At 47.6% G+C, this 14,404-nt stretch overlaps 4 protein-coding genes across 4 annotated transcripts; all 4 read right to left on the reverse strand.

The window, feature by feature from the left end:
* Positions 1 to 1,248: 1,248 nt before the first annotated feature.
* Positions 1,249 to 2,989, reverse strand: BCR38DRAFT_490676 (uncharacterized protein; the record flags this gene model as incomplete). The annotated part of the gene is made up of 2 exons (XM_040864549.1): positions 1,249 to 1,911; positions 1,961 to 2,989. The coding sequence occupies 2 exons, from the start codon at positions 2,987 to 2,989 to the stop codon at positions 1,249 to 1,251; spliced, it is 1,692 nt and encodes a 563-aa protein (XP_040710093.1).
* A 3,713-nt stretch (positions 2,990 to 6,702) lies between these two features.
* On the reverse strand, positions 6,703 to 7,460 carry BCR38DRAFT_451202 (uncharacterized protein; the record flags this gene model as incomplete). Its single annotated transcript, XM_040861448.1, has 1 exon — positions 6,703 to 7,460. A coding segment is annotated over exon 1 (521 nt), but the record flags the coding sequence as incomplete, so codon positions are not given.
* Positions 7,461 to 7,809: 349 nt separating this feature from the next.
* BCR38DRAFT_505308 (ankyrin repeat-containing domain protein) lies at positions 7,810 to 8,386 on the reverse strand (the record flags this gene model as incomplete). Its single annotated transcript, XM_040864919.1, has 1 exon — positions 7,810 to 8,386. A coding segment is annotated over one exon (577 nt), but the record flags the coding sequence as incomplete, so codon positions are not given.
* A 456-nt stretch (positions 8,387 to 8,842) lies between these two features.
* Positions 8,843 to 10,943, reverse strand: BCR38DRAFT_306774 (ankyrin-1; the record flags this gene model as incomplete). The annotated part of the gene is made up of 2 exons (XM_040854623.1): positions 8,843 to 10,042; positions 10,767 to 10,943. Coding segments are annotated over 2 exons (1,377 nt in total), but the record flags the coding sequence as incomplete, so codon positions are not given.
* Between the last annotated feature and the right edge of the window lie 3,461 nt (positions 10,944 to 14,404).

Consider the following 14,404-nt stretch of genomic DNA (forward strand, 5'->3'; position numbering starts at 1 on the left):
AAATGATCCCAGCACGGGAATCAACAGCCTCCATCACAGGCCCCTCTACGAAAATCACCTTGGACAACAGCAGGTGTTGCCTGGTGGGGATTTGTAGTTATGCGGCTTGAGCTTACGGGCGAGAGCTCGATTGGCGCAACTCGGGTTCTCAAGCACGGCGGACGATTGGCGTCAAGAACGGAGTAGAGGCATGGTACGAAAGAAACAGACGACGGCTCACTGTGACGGAGCAATCGCCTAAGAAGATATCATTGTCCTTTCCCCAAGAGATACAAACAGGCAGACATGCGCAGCTTCTTTGCTGAGGGTGATTTAGGTATCCCTGTTTTCATAGCCAACAGACGAGTTGTTTCAATGGTTGCCGGTAGCAGCGCGGCTCTAAAAAACCCTAGTGAAGAGCAGCTAAGGCACAGGTTCGTTATGGTCTTGAATTTTACTATGCTGATAATTACAGTTCTGGTGGAGATTCGACGACCTAGTGGCAAGGACCCGCACATTTATTTGAAGTAAACAGAGGACTAGAGAGGGAATCCATTTCGGATGGGTCGTGAGGGTTTCAGCGAAAGATCAGAGACTTATTCGGCAGCCACGTCAGTAACGGGAGGATAATCTTATCTTATGGAACAGAAACTGGTACGACTGGGAATAGAATTCACTTTTTTCGGTGGTAAACAAAGTTGAATCATAGGAATCCAATATCACATATTAATATAACACTGGTAGACAAGACTCTTGAGAACTAGAATGTGCTTCCTAGCACTTGTAAGATATTCCATGTGTTTTCAGAGTCTTAGGCCACTAAGATAATTTCCAGTCTACCTCTAGTTATGTTATTTCGGGCTTTCTATTAGATAGGGCGATCTAAGTATGGACTGTATTAGTACCATGAAGGTCCGTGAAGGACCAATACCAAGCTGGCCCCGGGGGGCCCTAAATACTGCAGCACGTGTCATCTAGCTAGCACTCAGTTGACGACGCTCTTGACATCCTCGATGAAAGTCATCAAATCGGACTACTTTGGCCGCTAAGCGAGGACGTCTTCAAGCTTTCGATGGAGAGCCGCGCGAGAATCCCAAGACAGCCTCAATTTCGTTGTAGAATTCCGTCTTTTTCTTTCTCGGCAGATCCAAGAACGAAGTCCATGATTCCTTCCTGATTCTACCGTGGGCCGGGCGTCTTACTTCTGCAACAATGAGTTGTCTATTTGATCGGGATTCAAGTCATTCCGCGTCACAGCGCTGGGCTTCGTTAACTCCCGCATGGCTTGTTCTTGACTTTAGCATATCTAGCACTCGTGTTTGCCTTCGCGTTCGAATGATCCTGGCCGTGCGTGGTGTTAATGTTTGGCACCTTCGCGGCTTTCGGACCCAATCCCGTCTTTGCCGCATTCTTTGCACCAGATTTCCCACTACCCGACGCCTTCTCAGGTACAATATACATGAGAACGTCATCTGCAGTTGCCGGGCCCGTAACGTGGATCGATGAATCAGAGGCCAGAATGCTTCTGCCTCCGTCCGCAGTCAAGCGCTTCCGAACCTTGAGCTTGATGTAGCCATTACCCAATGATTCGACCTGTTCGGTACCCTCTCTGGAAGTCTCGATGTCAACTTGTGCAGTAGGACAAAAAAGCAGAGCCTCGCCCGTTCCGAGGGTGACGATAGTATCGAAGAGCGTGTTTTTAGAGCCAGAGTCTTGTTTATTGGCACCAGCGAGATGTTTCTTCAGAATTTCGTACCAGGCGGGTGACAAGAAACGATGGACGAAGGTTGCGTTGGCCAAGTCTATCAGCTCAGGAGAAAGGGTAGGTTCTTGAGTTGCGATAAGCACGCGCGTACCCGTGTGTCTCTGCTGTCTAATAATCGACGTCAAGTCACTGGTGAGTAATCGAGCTTCGCCGGTCTGTGCGAGGAACTGCTTGATTTTAGCCTTGCCATTAATCTATGCTTAGATGAGAGCTTACCTTGTGGGCTTCATCCAATGCCAGGACCCGTCCACATCGGCTACGTTCCTCTAGGAAGATAGAAATGCAGATGGAGAATAGAGAACACGCGTCATCAGAGCTGACGAAGGGGTCACTAAGGTCGACAATAGTCAAGCTACCCGGCTCAAAATCCCAGATATCTTGGTCTGCAAACGCTGGCTTCGTGATTTTTGTTAGGGAGGAAGGGGCGAGAAAAGCATCCAAAAGCTGCATGCGCATTTTCAAGGGCATATCTTGGCCTCTGACCCAGGATATTTCATTGATACGTTTATGGAATCCCGCATAAGTGAATCCAGTTCCTTCCATGGCCATCTCGCGGATGATGTTCATGACGACTTCCATGTAAAGTGGCACATCTTTGGCTACTGGATCGACAGCCATGAGTTTGAGGATCCTGGAGATGTCCAACTGGTGCTCCGTGAAATACAGCGGTAGTACCTTGGGGCGTGGCGAGTCCGGGTGTAGTCCTGGAAGGTTATTATACAACCGCTTCATAGCCCAAATGTTAGAGGGAGACACAAGAACCTTCACCGGGATGCCTGAAGAGCACAGATAGGCTGTCTCACAAAGCTGAGTTGTGGTGTAATTGGAGTAATTGTCATAATGAAGGACCATCCCAGCCAAGGGGTTAGGGAGCTCGCCAGCATCATTGTTCCTCAGAAGGGCACCTTCTAAGAGACATGACAGGGTGTGGCTTTTGCCGGCACCTTGGGAGCCGCATATGAATGCAGACCAAGGGGTGTTGAAGTTTGCAAGGATCAGGCGATCTTCGGGAGGTTTGGTGCTGGCATCCTGGCGAACTCCCATCAGTCCATACTGGGGAGTGAGATTTGTTGCGGGGCCTTTCTGAGGCAAGATTGATTCAAAGAAATCGCTGACAGCTGAGGAGAAGATCGGCACGTTCTGAAACGCGTTAATCCGTTGTTCATAAAGGTTGGCTGAGACCTGCTCGTCGTCAGTAGGCTCATCGTCCTCCAGAAACCTTAAAAGCCTGGCAAATTTCGACATCTTCGCTTCAGGAAAGCTACTGCTTGGAAAACTCTCTGTGTAGGAAGGATTCTAGTCTGAAAGAAGATGGAGAACTGTTTCGAAGCAATGATATCTCATCCGAAGACGAGAATCGGCGTCAAGATTGGTGTTCCGGGACGGTGACATCAGCAACGCCCGATGTGTTGTAGAATATGTCTGATTCAGTAGTGCCACTGGAGGAGTCAGAAATGGAATTGGTTATCCTAGTTGTTCAAGTTTCCAGGAGCGGGTGAGAGGCGAAACCTGATTGGAAATTGATTTCAATGGGATTTCTTGTGGCATTTTATTTCTGTCAGAGTCGGTTCCTTACACCGATATTGATATATTATTATTCTTCAACAAAGGAGAAACCTGAGTTAGACAGCCCAGGGCAGAGCTTGCAGAAGGTTTCACCGATCAGAAACAATACATCTCTACAGAAACAGAACTGGCTTCTTGGAAGCTTGCTTGACAGATATTTTCTTTCAAGTCTTTGATTTTGGAATGAGAACGCAGAATGCATAAAACAAGGATACGAACCATTGATGACATTCACTATGAACTTTGTCCTGTAGTAAAACATGCTAATCAGTGGTATTTAGTTAATGCAAGGGAAGATCTCAAAACTGTTCAAAGACTTTTGTCTCTCCATGCAGTGACGGTCCTCGCCTTGTGTAACATAATGCACGAACTGGACTTCGTGATAAGATTACAATAAAGGTATTGGACTGTACGGCAAATGGTCTTTTTATTGAAACAGCAGCTAGGTGATATGAATGACAGCCATCGGCAATAGAAAAGAAACTCGAAGCAAAAGAACAGCAGCATAATCAAAAGAAATCAAAGGCAGAAACAAAGTACTCCTCTGCTTCTAACCTTCTATGTTACCAGACAAACGTCTTGTCGCTTTGCTAGAGTGTAGATTTGTGTATTGAGTAAATTGGCACTGTCCACTCTGCTCCTGTCCTGGGTGTCTCCAACCTACACCAATTCTTGCATATGGACGGAATTCGCGATAGTCAAGAAGGTCGGTTTTGTTTCCCTTTTGAAAGGCCTTTGACAGGTTCAATCGATCGGCCAACTCGGTACAAAAACCCCGGGAGGAATAATCCTCTATCGCTCTATGCTAAATTTCTGATCAACCTACATGTTCCATTGAGAGATTAATGCTATCGGGAATAGTTGTGTGGTTTTCTCGCTCCCATTTCTTATAGAATCGCCGCATCTTATTCCGTATACCGGAGATTTTTATGAAGGCCAAAAACAGATGTTTTTTTTTCTTTTAATATGATGGTTACTTCTGGTTTGAGGCGGGGTTTTGTAGCCCTGTACTTGGCCGTACCTTCCCATGTACCGAAGGTAGTTGGTGTCTTGTGTAATGTAAACTATACCTTGTTGCAAACCAATAAACTCGGAAAAATGTTTCATAGTCTGCATACCGCGTGGATCGGAACCCGGAATTTCCTCTCGTATCTAAACGAAGTTAGGACGGTTTTTGAGACTTGTTTGTGTCTCGGCTATATATCTCTTCGCTTTTGGGACGGAGTATTTTGTGAACGATATGGCTGTCGATTTTTGATTGTTCTTCTGAGTTTTGAATTACCAAGTTGATGGCCTCATCCCATATTCACCTTAGGCCGGTCACCTGTCTTCTTCCAAGGACTCATGTTATACGAGGTTTCATTTTATGCGAAGATCCGGTGGCTGGAAGTAGAAAAGCGATAACCTTCCAATCGTCGGGAATTCTCTAGAAAGAAGATCCTTTGAGTGATAAGGTGTCATTTGAAAAGAGTTGGGTTGGTGGAGAATGAATACGAGATTAGATATCTTGATTAAGGTGAACGGCGCTATTATATATTTCTACGTTTGGCTTCCTAAGAGTTACTTTTGGAATCCCCAGCAACTGCAACCTCGACCCGGATGCTTGTAAGGCATAAATTTTGCAAGGCTCTAAATGTTGATTTTTCTTCACTTTATATTCCTGAGGGTTGTTTATGGCTTTTCGGTGATACTCGCTGCTGTTTGCACGCTGCTCCGAAATCGCAGTGATGGCAGGCGAGCAGAGAGAGTGACCTATGCCTGAGCAAAAGCGGCGGGTGATTATGTGATCCAAAGTGTCAAGATCGACATTTCCTAATGGCTACGGCTACGGGAGATTAACGCGATTGCATTGGCAATGAACTACCGACTCGACCTCCGAAAATTAAAGAGATACGAGCCGTACAGTCCAGATACAGGTTTTGGAAGAACTTATACCAGTTATAAAATAACTGTACGAATCCAAGTACCTGCTCCTGTGCGTTGTCCCTGAGCGAGTTCCTGTCCAAGGTATGCTCAAGGAGCAAATAGATACTTTAATCTCTGAACTCCGATCGCGTATCGCAGACCCTTCTGGTTGACTAAGTCACTATCTCAAGCAAGCAAGGGAGCTCTGCAAAGCGATCATCCAGCATAAGCGGTCTACCCAGCATTTGATGATGGGCTTATATCCCTACAAGGCAAATGAAACGCTCACGGGTGACTTTTATAGAGCATTTATAAGCCTGGAACCCAAAGTGAAGGTGCTCCTCCCCAGGTAATCACATAGTGTGTCTTATATTGCTGATTCTCCATTGAGCAGTAACCGCACTAGGCCGCTAGCTGGTGGCTAGGGGCTGGTTTAGTTGAGCTACCTTACAACCGGAATAAACGTGAACCCTTAAATTTGACCTGCCACTTTGACCTACGGTAGATTATAGGTATCACTTAACGCAGGGGTATAAGAGCCAGCTCTGGGGGCATGGGGATCAGTTACACTTGCCCCTTCAAATCTCTTTTCTTAGCGCCCACTATTCTTCGGATTCGTATTGAAATAGCTTAGAGGCTCGACGGGCTTCGACAGATGCGGGTTAATGCCGGCCAAATACAGCAGGGGTGCTGCCGGGGTGCTGGATGAACCCGTGAACAAGTCGCTCCAGGCAAGTCGTAAGAATTGGAGTTGATGATTACAATGATACAGAGCCCGCACAAAGAGCTGCAGAAGAAGCACATGCTTCTCTTTAGTACTTAAAGCTCTCGTAGTAAACCAGCTCGGTATAAGAGAAGAAGAACCCGAGTGCATACCTCCAGAACTTTTCATATCGGTAGACTTGGAATTTAGTGTCTTAGAGTATAATAGCCACATTTGGAGGCATTAGGTTGATACCTGGTGTTGGGAATATGAAACTAAAACCTCCAGAAAGGCTCCTATAGACTGGTAAAAACATCAAACTGTTCATCCTTACTAATAAGTCGTGAGGCCTGCAGACCCCATGAATAGCTTGTATGTCCCTACGACGTTGAAGTATGACTCTCATCGGTGGCCTGCGAAACCTGCAACCTCCAAACTTGATGCTACATCGATTATTTTCATAAAGCGAGGCACATCAAGGTCTCTGTCCCACACACTGTGCGTTACCGTAATCGACAAGTACTAGAAACAAGTACAGCGAATGTCGGTTTCGCACATCGTGCGTGCAACAGGGCAAATTCCTCCGATCATCTGGCAAACTTGAAAAGAATATGTCTAACGGATCAATTAACTTTCAACATATTTTAATTTAAGTATCCATGTAGGTGATACCACAAACAAAACACTTCAGCTTGGGAATCTTGATATGCTGTCATTACTGTCAAATATATTGAAATAGAAGATATGAGCCGTTAACAGAAACAAATAATTCAACAGAAGAAATCTAGTCCTAACTAATGATAGTGCCTTTCGGCTTATGTAACTCACTTATGTAACTCCCATCTATGAGAACTATTTTGACACTCGACGCCAAACTTGAAGCATTCCAGGCAAATAGCAAAGTCACCTCCGTTGCAAATTCCGCATTTGTAGTAGTCACTGCCATCCCGAATGCACAATGTACAGACGTTACACCAATTTGACGTTGGATTGAACGTTACTGGCCCAGTTTCAGTGCTCATGTCACTTTCATCGACTTGTAAGCCTGCCTTCGTGGAATAATGGTGGATAAGCTGGATCAGTTGGGTATTCCTACTCCTTCGTGCCCACCACATTAAAGTCCGATCGAAGCAATCCCTAGTACCAATGCAGGTATCATCAGTGATGAGTAAGAGCTTTGCTACCTGCAGGTGTCCATTTCTCAATGCCGCAAATAATGGTGTTGCACTGTAGTGGTCCTTGGTGTAGAGCTCCAACGGGCATTTTCTAAGCAGTAGTCGCACCAAACTGTCGTGTCCATATCTCGCAGAAAGGAAAAGTGCTGTACGACCATCATTATCCATACACATCTCATCAAATTCATGGTATTTGAGAAGAACTTGGACCACATCCACAAAGCCGTACGCTGATGCTGTGTGGAGTGGTGTCCATCCGTTCCTATCCGGAACGGTCAGATCAGCTCCCTTGTCGAGCAGTATCTTAACTAACTCAAGATGCCCTTTACTTGAGGCCGAGTTTAGTGGAGTCCATCCGCCCTTATTCGGAACGGTCAGATCGGCTCCCTTGTCGAGCAGTATCTTAACTACCTCAAGATGCCCTTTACTTGAGGCCGAGTTTAGTGGAGTCCATCCGCCCTTATTCGGAACGGTCAGATCGGCTCCCTTGTCGAGCAGTATCTTAACTACCTCAAGATGCCCTTTACTTGAGGCCGAGTTTAGTGGAGTCCATCCGCCCTTATACGAAACTGTCAGATCGGCTCCCTTGTCGAGCAGTATCTTAACCACCTCGAGATGTCCGTTATTTGAGGCCGATATGAGTGGAGTCTGTCCATCATTATCCGGAACGGTCAGATCGGCTCCCTTATCGAGCAGTATCTTAACCACCTCGAGATGTCCGTTAATTGAGGCCGTGTATAGTGGAGTCCATCCGTCCTTATCCGGAACGGTCAGATCGGCTCCCTTATCGAGCAGTATCTTAACCACCTCGACATGTCCGTTATTTGAGGCCGATATGAGTGGAGTCTGTCCATCATTATCCGGAACGGTCAGATCGGCTCCCTTATCGAGCAGTATCTTAACCACCTCGAGATGTCCGTTATTTGAGGCCGATATGAGTGGAGTCTGTCCATCATTATCCGGAACGGTCAGATCGGCTCCCTTATCGAGCAGCATCTTAACCACCTCGACATGTCCATTATATGAGGCCAAGTTCAGTGGAGTTATTCCATAGGTATTCGGAACTGTCAGATCGGCTCCCTTGTCGAGCAGTATCTTAACCACCTCGAGATGTCCGTTATCTGAGGCCGAGGTTAGTGGAGTCCATCCATCATTATCCGGAACGGTCAGATCGGCTCCCTTATCGAGCAGTATCTTAACCACCTCGAGATGTCCGTTATTTGAGGCCGATATGAGTGGAGTCTGTCCATCATTATCCGGAACGGTCAGATCGGCTCCCTTATCGAGCAGCATCTTAACCACCTCGACATGTCCATTATATGAGGCCAAGTTCAGTGGAGTCCATCCATCCTTATCCGGAACGGTTAGATCGGCTCCCGTTTGAAGAATTATGTCAACTATTGCCAAGTGACCCTTTCTGCAGGCGATTCCTAGGGCTGTTTTTCCTGAACTTGTTTTTTCGTTTGGGTCATAATTGCGCTCCTGAAGAAGATATGTCAATGGCTCCACCAAGCCAAGCTGTGATGCGTAGTGTAGAGGACTGGCTGGTATGGTATCATTTTCTCCTTTTGCTGTATTCGATTCTGTATCATGTTGGTCAAACCACGTCCTCCAGTCGTTCCAGTTTTCGTTATCAATATCAAAGAATCTGTTCATAAGGCTAACCATATCAGCGTCAATTGCCACGCTCATGGTTGTATGTTGATACCATGAACTTGCGGCATAGTCTCGCAAGGACCGCTGTACTGGGTTTTCGTCCTTCTGAAGCGTATCTTCCCAGACCTTTCGGAAATTCACATAGCGTAGACACAGCCTACCCAATTGACTGTTTTGGAAAGCTTCGTTAAAGGACCAGACTCGCTCGTTGGCCACTATGGAACTTCCCGGGGCCGACATGTTGGAAACCAAGTATTGCCTGACTGAGAAATGAGTTAAATGTACAGTCCTGGCCCCTACGTGCGATTCCGACGAAGTACTCCGAACCTCAAGTAGCGAACCACAGAGGCCCAGTATCCCCCTGTTGATATAATCTTCATCGATGGAGTCCGGCATTTCCTCGATGGGGAGGTCATCGCAATCGTCATTGATAAGCAGAGCTTCGCTAATCTCGCAAACCGTCAATGGTCGTAGAGCAAAGGCTGTCCACCGTAGTAGAGAGAAGGCTCGACTTCGTTTCCACTCTGGAAAATTCGACATCCTCCTCCAGTATCGCTCGTAGGTCTGCTCAAGCCCGGCCGGAGTCTCCTCGACTGCGGTCTCGAGCTGCCGTTTAGTCATCCAGCTATCTAGGGAGTCCTCTTGCAACTTGAGCCACAGGAATTGGCCACTGCAACGGTTCACCATCCTCTGAGCAATGTCGCGCTTTATTGTTTCCAGTTTCTTGAACAATTTCTCGTTTACAATGCTTCTGGAGTATGATACCGCGTCGGAATGGACGTCTTCAGTGGAAACCTTGTACTCGAAAACATCATCGCTCCTATTGCTAATGAGGCCTTGCCGAATTTCCGCTTCATCACGACTAACGATCAGGATTCGTGTGTGCGTATCGGCGACTGCTTGCCTAAGAGCCTTAAGAAATTGGGTCACGGCGTCGCTGTCAAATTTTTGATCATCTCTGACCCAAGTGCATTCATCCAGCCCGTCCAAAACGAAAGTGCACTCGGGCATAGCGCAGACGATATTGCGGAACATCTGAACGAGATGTGCTCGCGTTGCTGACTGTCCATCCTGGGCGTCGCATTCGTCACAGACGACTTCATACGCCTTGGGATGAGACATCACTTGGGATATCCATGACCTTATCGCTATGTAAGGGTCGCTACGGCTCTCGAAGTCAGACGAGAAGAAGAAATGCGCCACGGGGGTTCCAATGTCGGCCGAGATGTGTTCGACTATTCTAGCACAGAGGATCGTCTTCCCGAACCCCGCGGGTCCATTGATCCACAGGACCTTGGGCCCTGCTAGGAAGGCGGGCGAAACCCAACTACGGAATGCCGGTCGGTCTAGGAACCAGTCGCATGTGCCGTCCAATCTCTTCTGAGCTGAGTTATGGAAAAGCTCATTCGGTTTGTAGCCACCTAGTAGCCAGGCACGCATATCCTTTCGCGTCTCGGCTGCGTTGATTAGCTGGTTGCTGCAAGCTGGGACGGTGGGACAGCTAACCTTGGATCCTATGCTCTATCTCGGCTAGGATCCGCTGTAATTCCGCGTTCGATGCCCCGGTATCCATGTAGTCACCTCGAGATCTGGGTTAGCTTGTCTCCATATAAATCGGGGTGGGAAGGCGTACTATCCGGGGTGGGTCCGACATGATTGCCAGACGTGGGCCCTCCGTATACTACGCGTGCACCCTTCACCCTATCTGGCGGTACTAAGTTGTATAAACTCTGCACTAGCTTCCCGAACTGTTCTACTTGAACCAGGCGTTTTGCTTTGTCTCTTAATGACCACTTAAGCTTGTTCCGCTTGGATTCGGACGGGCCTGGGTCCGGAAAAGTAGCCCGTTGCGAGTAGATGCGTCTACCCCCAATTTGGGCAGAAGGGCATCGTCTGCATTGCTGCCAATCTCTTTGATTATCGATAGAAGTTTTTTAACTATCGAACGCGTCTGCAGATCGTCGAGGGCTTCATGATGGTTGTCTGATGCTTCGTCTAATGCTTCGTCTCGCTGGACACCAACGGCATGGCCCCATTTTTCGAAACGGAGTTTCTCAGCCTCAAACTGAGTTGCCACATAATGGAGGTCGGTTCCAAAATCCCGGTATGCCTCGAATTTGTCGAGAACATCCAAACAGTTGCTGAAGAGGCTGACGAGCCCTACAACTCCGATGGCTAATCCAGCAGCTTCCATGGGCGCATGCGCTGACTGTAACGAAATAATCAAATCTGGGAATTGCGAGAGGTGTCAGAAGCGAGCGGGATGGGTCTTATGGCCTTCAGTACGGAAATGGGGATTCCAACCTCGGTGCTTCAAAATCCGCCGTACAAGGCAGAATTTATGACTTGAGCACCCCTCCCATTGATACCCATCTTCGGAATATGACTGGCCGCTTTGCGGTAGGCGATGGGCTGAGCAAAAACAGCGCAGCACCACGGCAGGGCAGGGTAGTGTGGCAGTTGAGTATGACTTACAAAGTGGCGGTACAATAGCTACCATACAACCCAACGACCGACCATTGTTAGCGCGACTAGACTTGTGCACGAGTCACCCAGTTTTCTTGCATGTTTAGAGTACGTACTGATAGTAGAACATGGTAAGGCAAGCGCAACCCCACAATCAGGGCCAAGCTGGCTAGCTCTCTTTGAATTCGATTTCTAGGGGCAACCTACGTAGTCCATCACTTTCATCTGTAATTACTTGTAAGTTGACGCGCGAGCATCGGTTCATAGTGTCGAGTTTCATGCCGTTTCCCTTTCTTCATCTACAACACCACAGCTGCTATTGTAAAGTCAGAAAACAGGCAAATAGGACAGCGAGAACTACCCGTGGCATCTCATCAATGGTGACGAATGTACCGACAATCTTTCGCCTGGTTTACTGTCATCCAAGAAAAGCAATTGCAAAATTATTCCTGATGCGGCGGTACCCTACCCCTCTTCACCCTCGGCCGGGCACAATTTTGATCATCTGCGACGGGTAAAATATTAGGTCGGGTTGCTGCGCGATCGCCAGTCTCTTGTCACCAATAACCTCCCTCCAGCTGAACACGAATCCGTCCCATTGGTGGATCATGTTTGTGTTCCCGGCATCTAAGGGGTTGCCATCGGTGAAGTACGGAAGACATCTCTGCCCGTCGCTTGTCCAACCTATTCGGTCAGAGCAGGTCGTAGCAATGCCCAAACTTCCTATGGTTTCTCGCGTCGTTGGTACAAAGGATGGTGGAGATATTCGCAGGTGCGGGCAAAGAGAGCCCAGTTATCGGCCGAGATGCCTTGGTCCCGGTTGGCTTGAGAGCGCATCGTGGCAAACTCAGTGACCTCGTCAGCCTGGAACGCCCATTTGCCTTGATTGTCATGTGTCGCAATATCTTCGAGTTTGTAGGGAAGGCGGACGGCTCGAAGGAATCGGCCAGGGTTCGGCCACTCTCGTGGCAGCGAAGGTTCTTGACGTCCAAGCGGTAAAGCCTGGGGACTTCTACTATTAACAGAGGTCGAGGAAGTGTTCACAAGTTCATGGCAAAGGCTGCGGCCTTTAACGAAGTCATCCTATGACCACCATGATCTTGCTCCCTCAAATGCATAGCATCGAGTCGGTTTCATCCAGCGAATGGTTTGCGGCATCCCACTCAAATACATCCTGCCACGCGGCCATTCGCATGTCGCCGATCCGGCGCACTGGAGTCATGACGGATCGTGCAGGATACTGGGCGCGCCTTGGTGGGTTCAGATTAAGAGGTGTTTATTGGCGGCCGTCGTGTGATGTGTGCTGAAAAGAAGACACTGTCGAATTTACTTGGCCTGACTACTACTTCCGCTCAATCGGCAAATGTTAGTAGTGAATGCGACGAATTCGATATTACGGATCAGGTGGTTATAACTCGAAAAGCCCAGAAGCTTACACTATAACATAGCTGGTTAAAGTTGGATCCCCAAGATCAACCCCATCTCGCCGCCTTGACAGTATTTCAGCATACCCGTCGCGATTGTCAAATTCGATTGGAACTACAGCGGGGAGTGGTGGCTTAGGCCTGTGGGATGACTGATGTCGCAGCCATCAAGAAGAATAAAGCGATAGATCGCGGGGTAGTTCAGCAGGCAGCTTTGGCGGGGTAACTTTGTCAAACTAGCTTCGGTCAGATGACTGCCTTCGAATCCCTCGATATTCGCCTGGATACCAGGATCCGATAATAACATTGGACAATAGGTTATCGGACGATATGACCCATCGCATAGTCGCCTGGGTAACCTGGACATATGAAGGGTTGATTCAGCAGTGAAAGGCCACGATCCAGGCACTGCACAAAAAGGATCGAAACGTCGCGGAGATTAAAACCAAAGGAGTTGCTGTTATTGGCCAGGTTCGGGTTGGTGTAGAAATTTGTCAGACAATGGAGACGTTGGAAACAGGCTCTCTAGCCAAAAACCTCTTAGTGGATATCGGGGATTTTAATGAAAAACAAGGCAGGTTGGATTTACTTGAAAGCCAAAGTCCAATTCTCTTCATAGGGCGGCGATAAGTTAGACGTTTTGCCACTTATCAATCCTCTTGATCATCATCCTCACGAGGAGCTCTGGAAGTATCCCATTCATTACCCTTTCGATGATGTTATTAGCCCTTTTCTGTCCCCCTCTGCATTGCCTTAGTCAGCGACCGAGATCCAACCGGGCGTAAAGCCTGGGTGTACGGCCGCCGCTAAAGTCCACCAGCCATGCATTCATTTGAGAGTAGGATCCGACTGCGATGCTACGGAGTTTAAAGGGTTCCTGTCGGGAAATTTAAGAACAACTGGGCGGTGCTCTTTCGTTGATCATAAATTGAAAGAATATGGATCTGAGCAAAGCCGATGTGTACCGCTGAGGCCCCTTTACTCCCCCTTTTTCTCCTCTTCTCTATTGTAGCAATAATACATTATTCTAACCCAAGATTACGAAGCTACTGCCTGGAGACTATCACCGTTCAGAGATTTGGTCTAGCGTCTGTTCTATACTGATTTGGATCATCTCTCGACTGCTACTGCTAATTCTAGTGATAGATGGTCAGGGGGGGAGGTCGGGCTATGTATATCGCAGTACGGAGCTTCCGACTATAAGTGTGCTAATCTGGTCCACTTTTCCAACACAGTGTCAGCATAGGAGCTACAGGTTGAAATCCTAATGTATTCACGCTTAAAACTGAACCTTGGCTATCTTAAGCACCCCGTGTGTAACCTTAGTAGATAACCTTCAAATTAGCTATAAATAAAACTATCTACAAGTGTATTTCAGCGGCGAATTATCTAATTATAGATATTTATGCTGGCCCCTATATCGAGGCAGAGGTACTAAGAGTACGAATTAAGGTTACGAGCCAATCTATCTATTGGAAACTGAGGCAGTATGGGCAGTGTGGAAGTGATACCGCGCCGGTTAAGTGACCGAGGTCCAATTGACTAGAACCTATCACCAACTTGTTTTGGTTGGCAAACTGACAAGGAGTTCTTCCGAAGATGCCCTTTTCAAGAGAAGTCAGAGTCTTCCCATCATGACTGCGTCGTGCCTTCCATCTCAACCGCAGAATCAACCTCCCACCATAGTTGTTAACCATGGAATTCGCCACCGTGTTTTCCAACACTCTCTCTAATCAATACTAAATTAAAGAAAAGAGAAAACAAG

This window comes from Pseudomassariella vexata, assembly GCF_002105095.1.
Source record: "Pseudomassariella vexata strain CBS 129021 chromosome Unknown BCR38scaffold_23, whole genome shotgun sequence".
NCBI classification, from domain to species: Eukaryota; Fungi; Ascomycota; class Sordariomycetes; order Amphisphaeriales; family Pseudomassariaceae; genus Pseudomassariella; species Pseudomassariella vexata.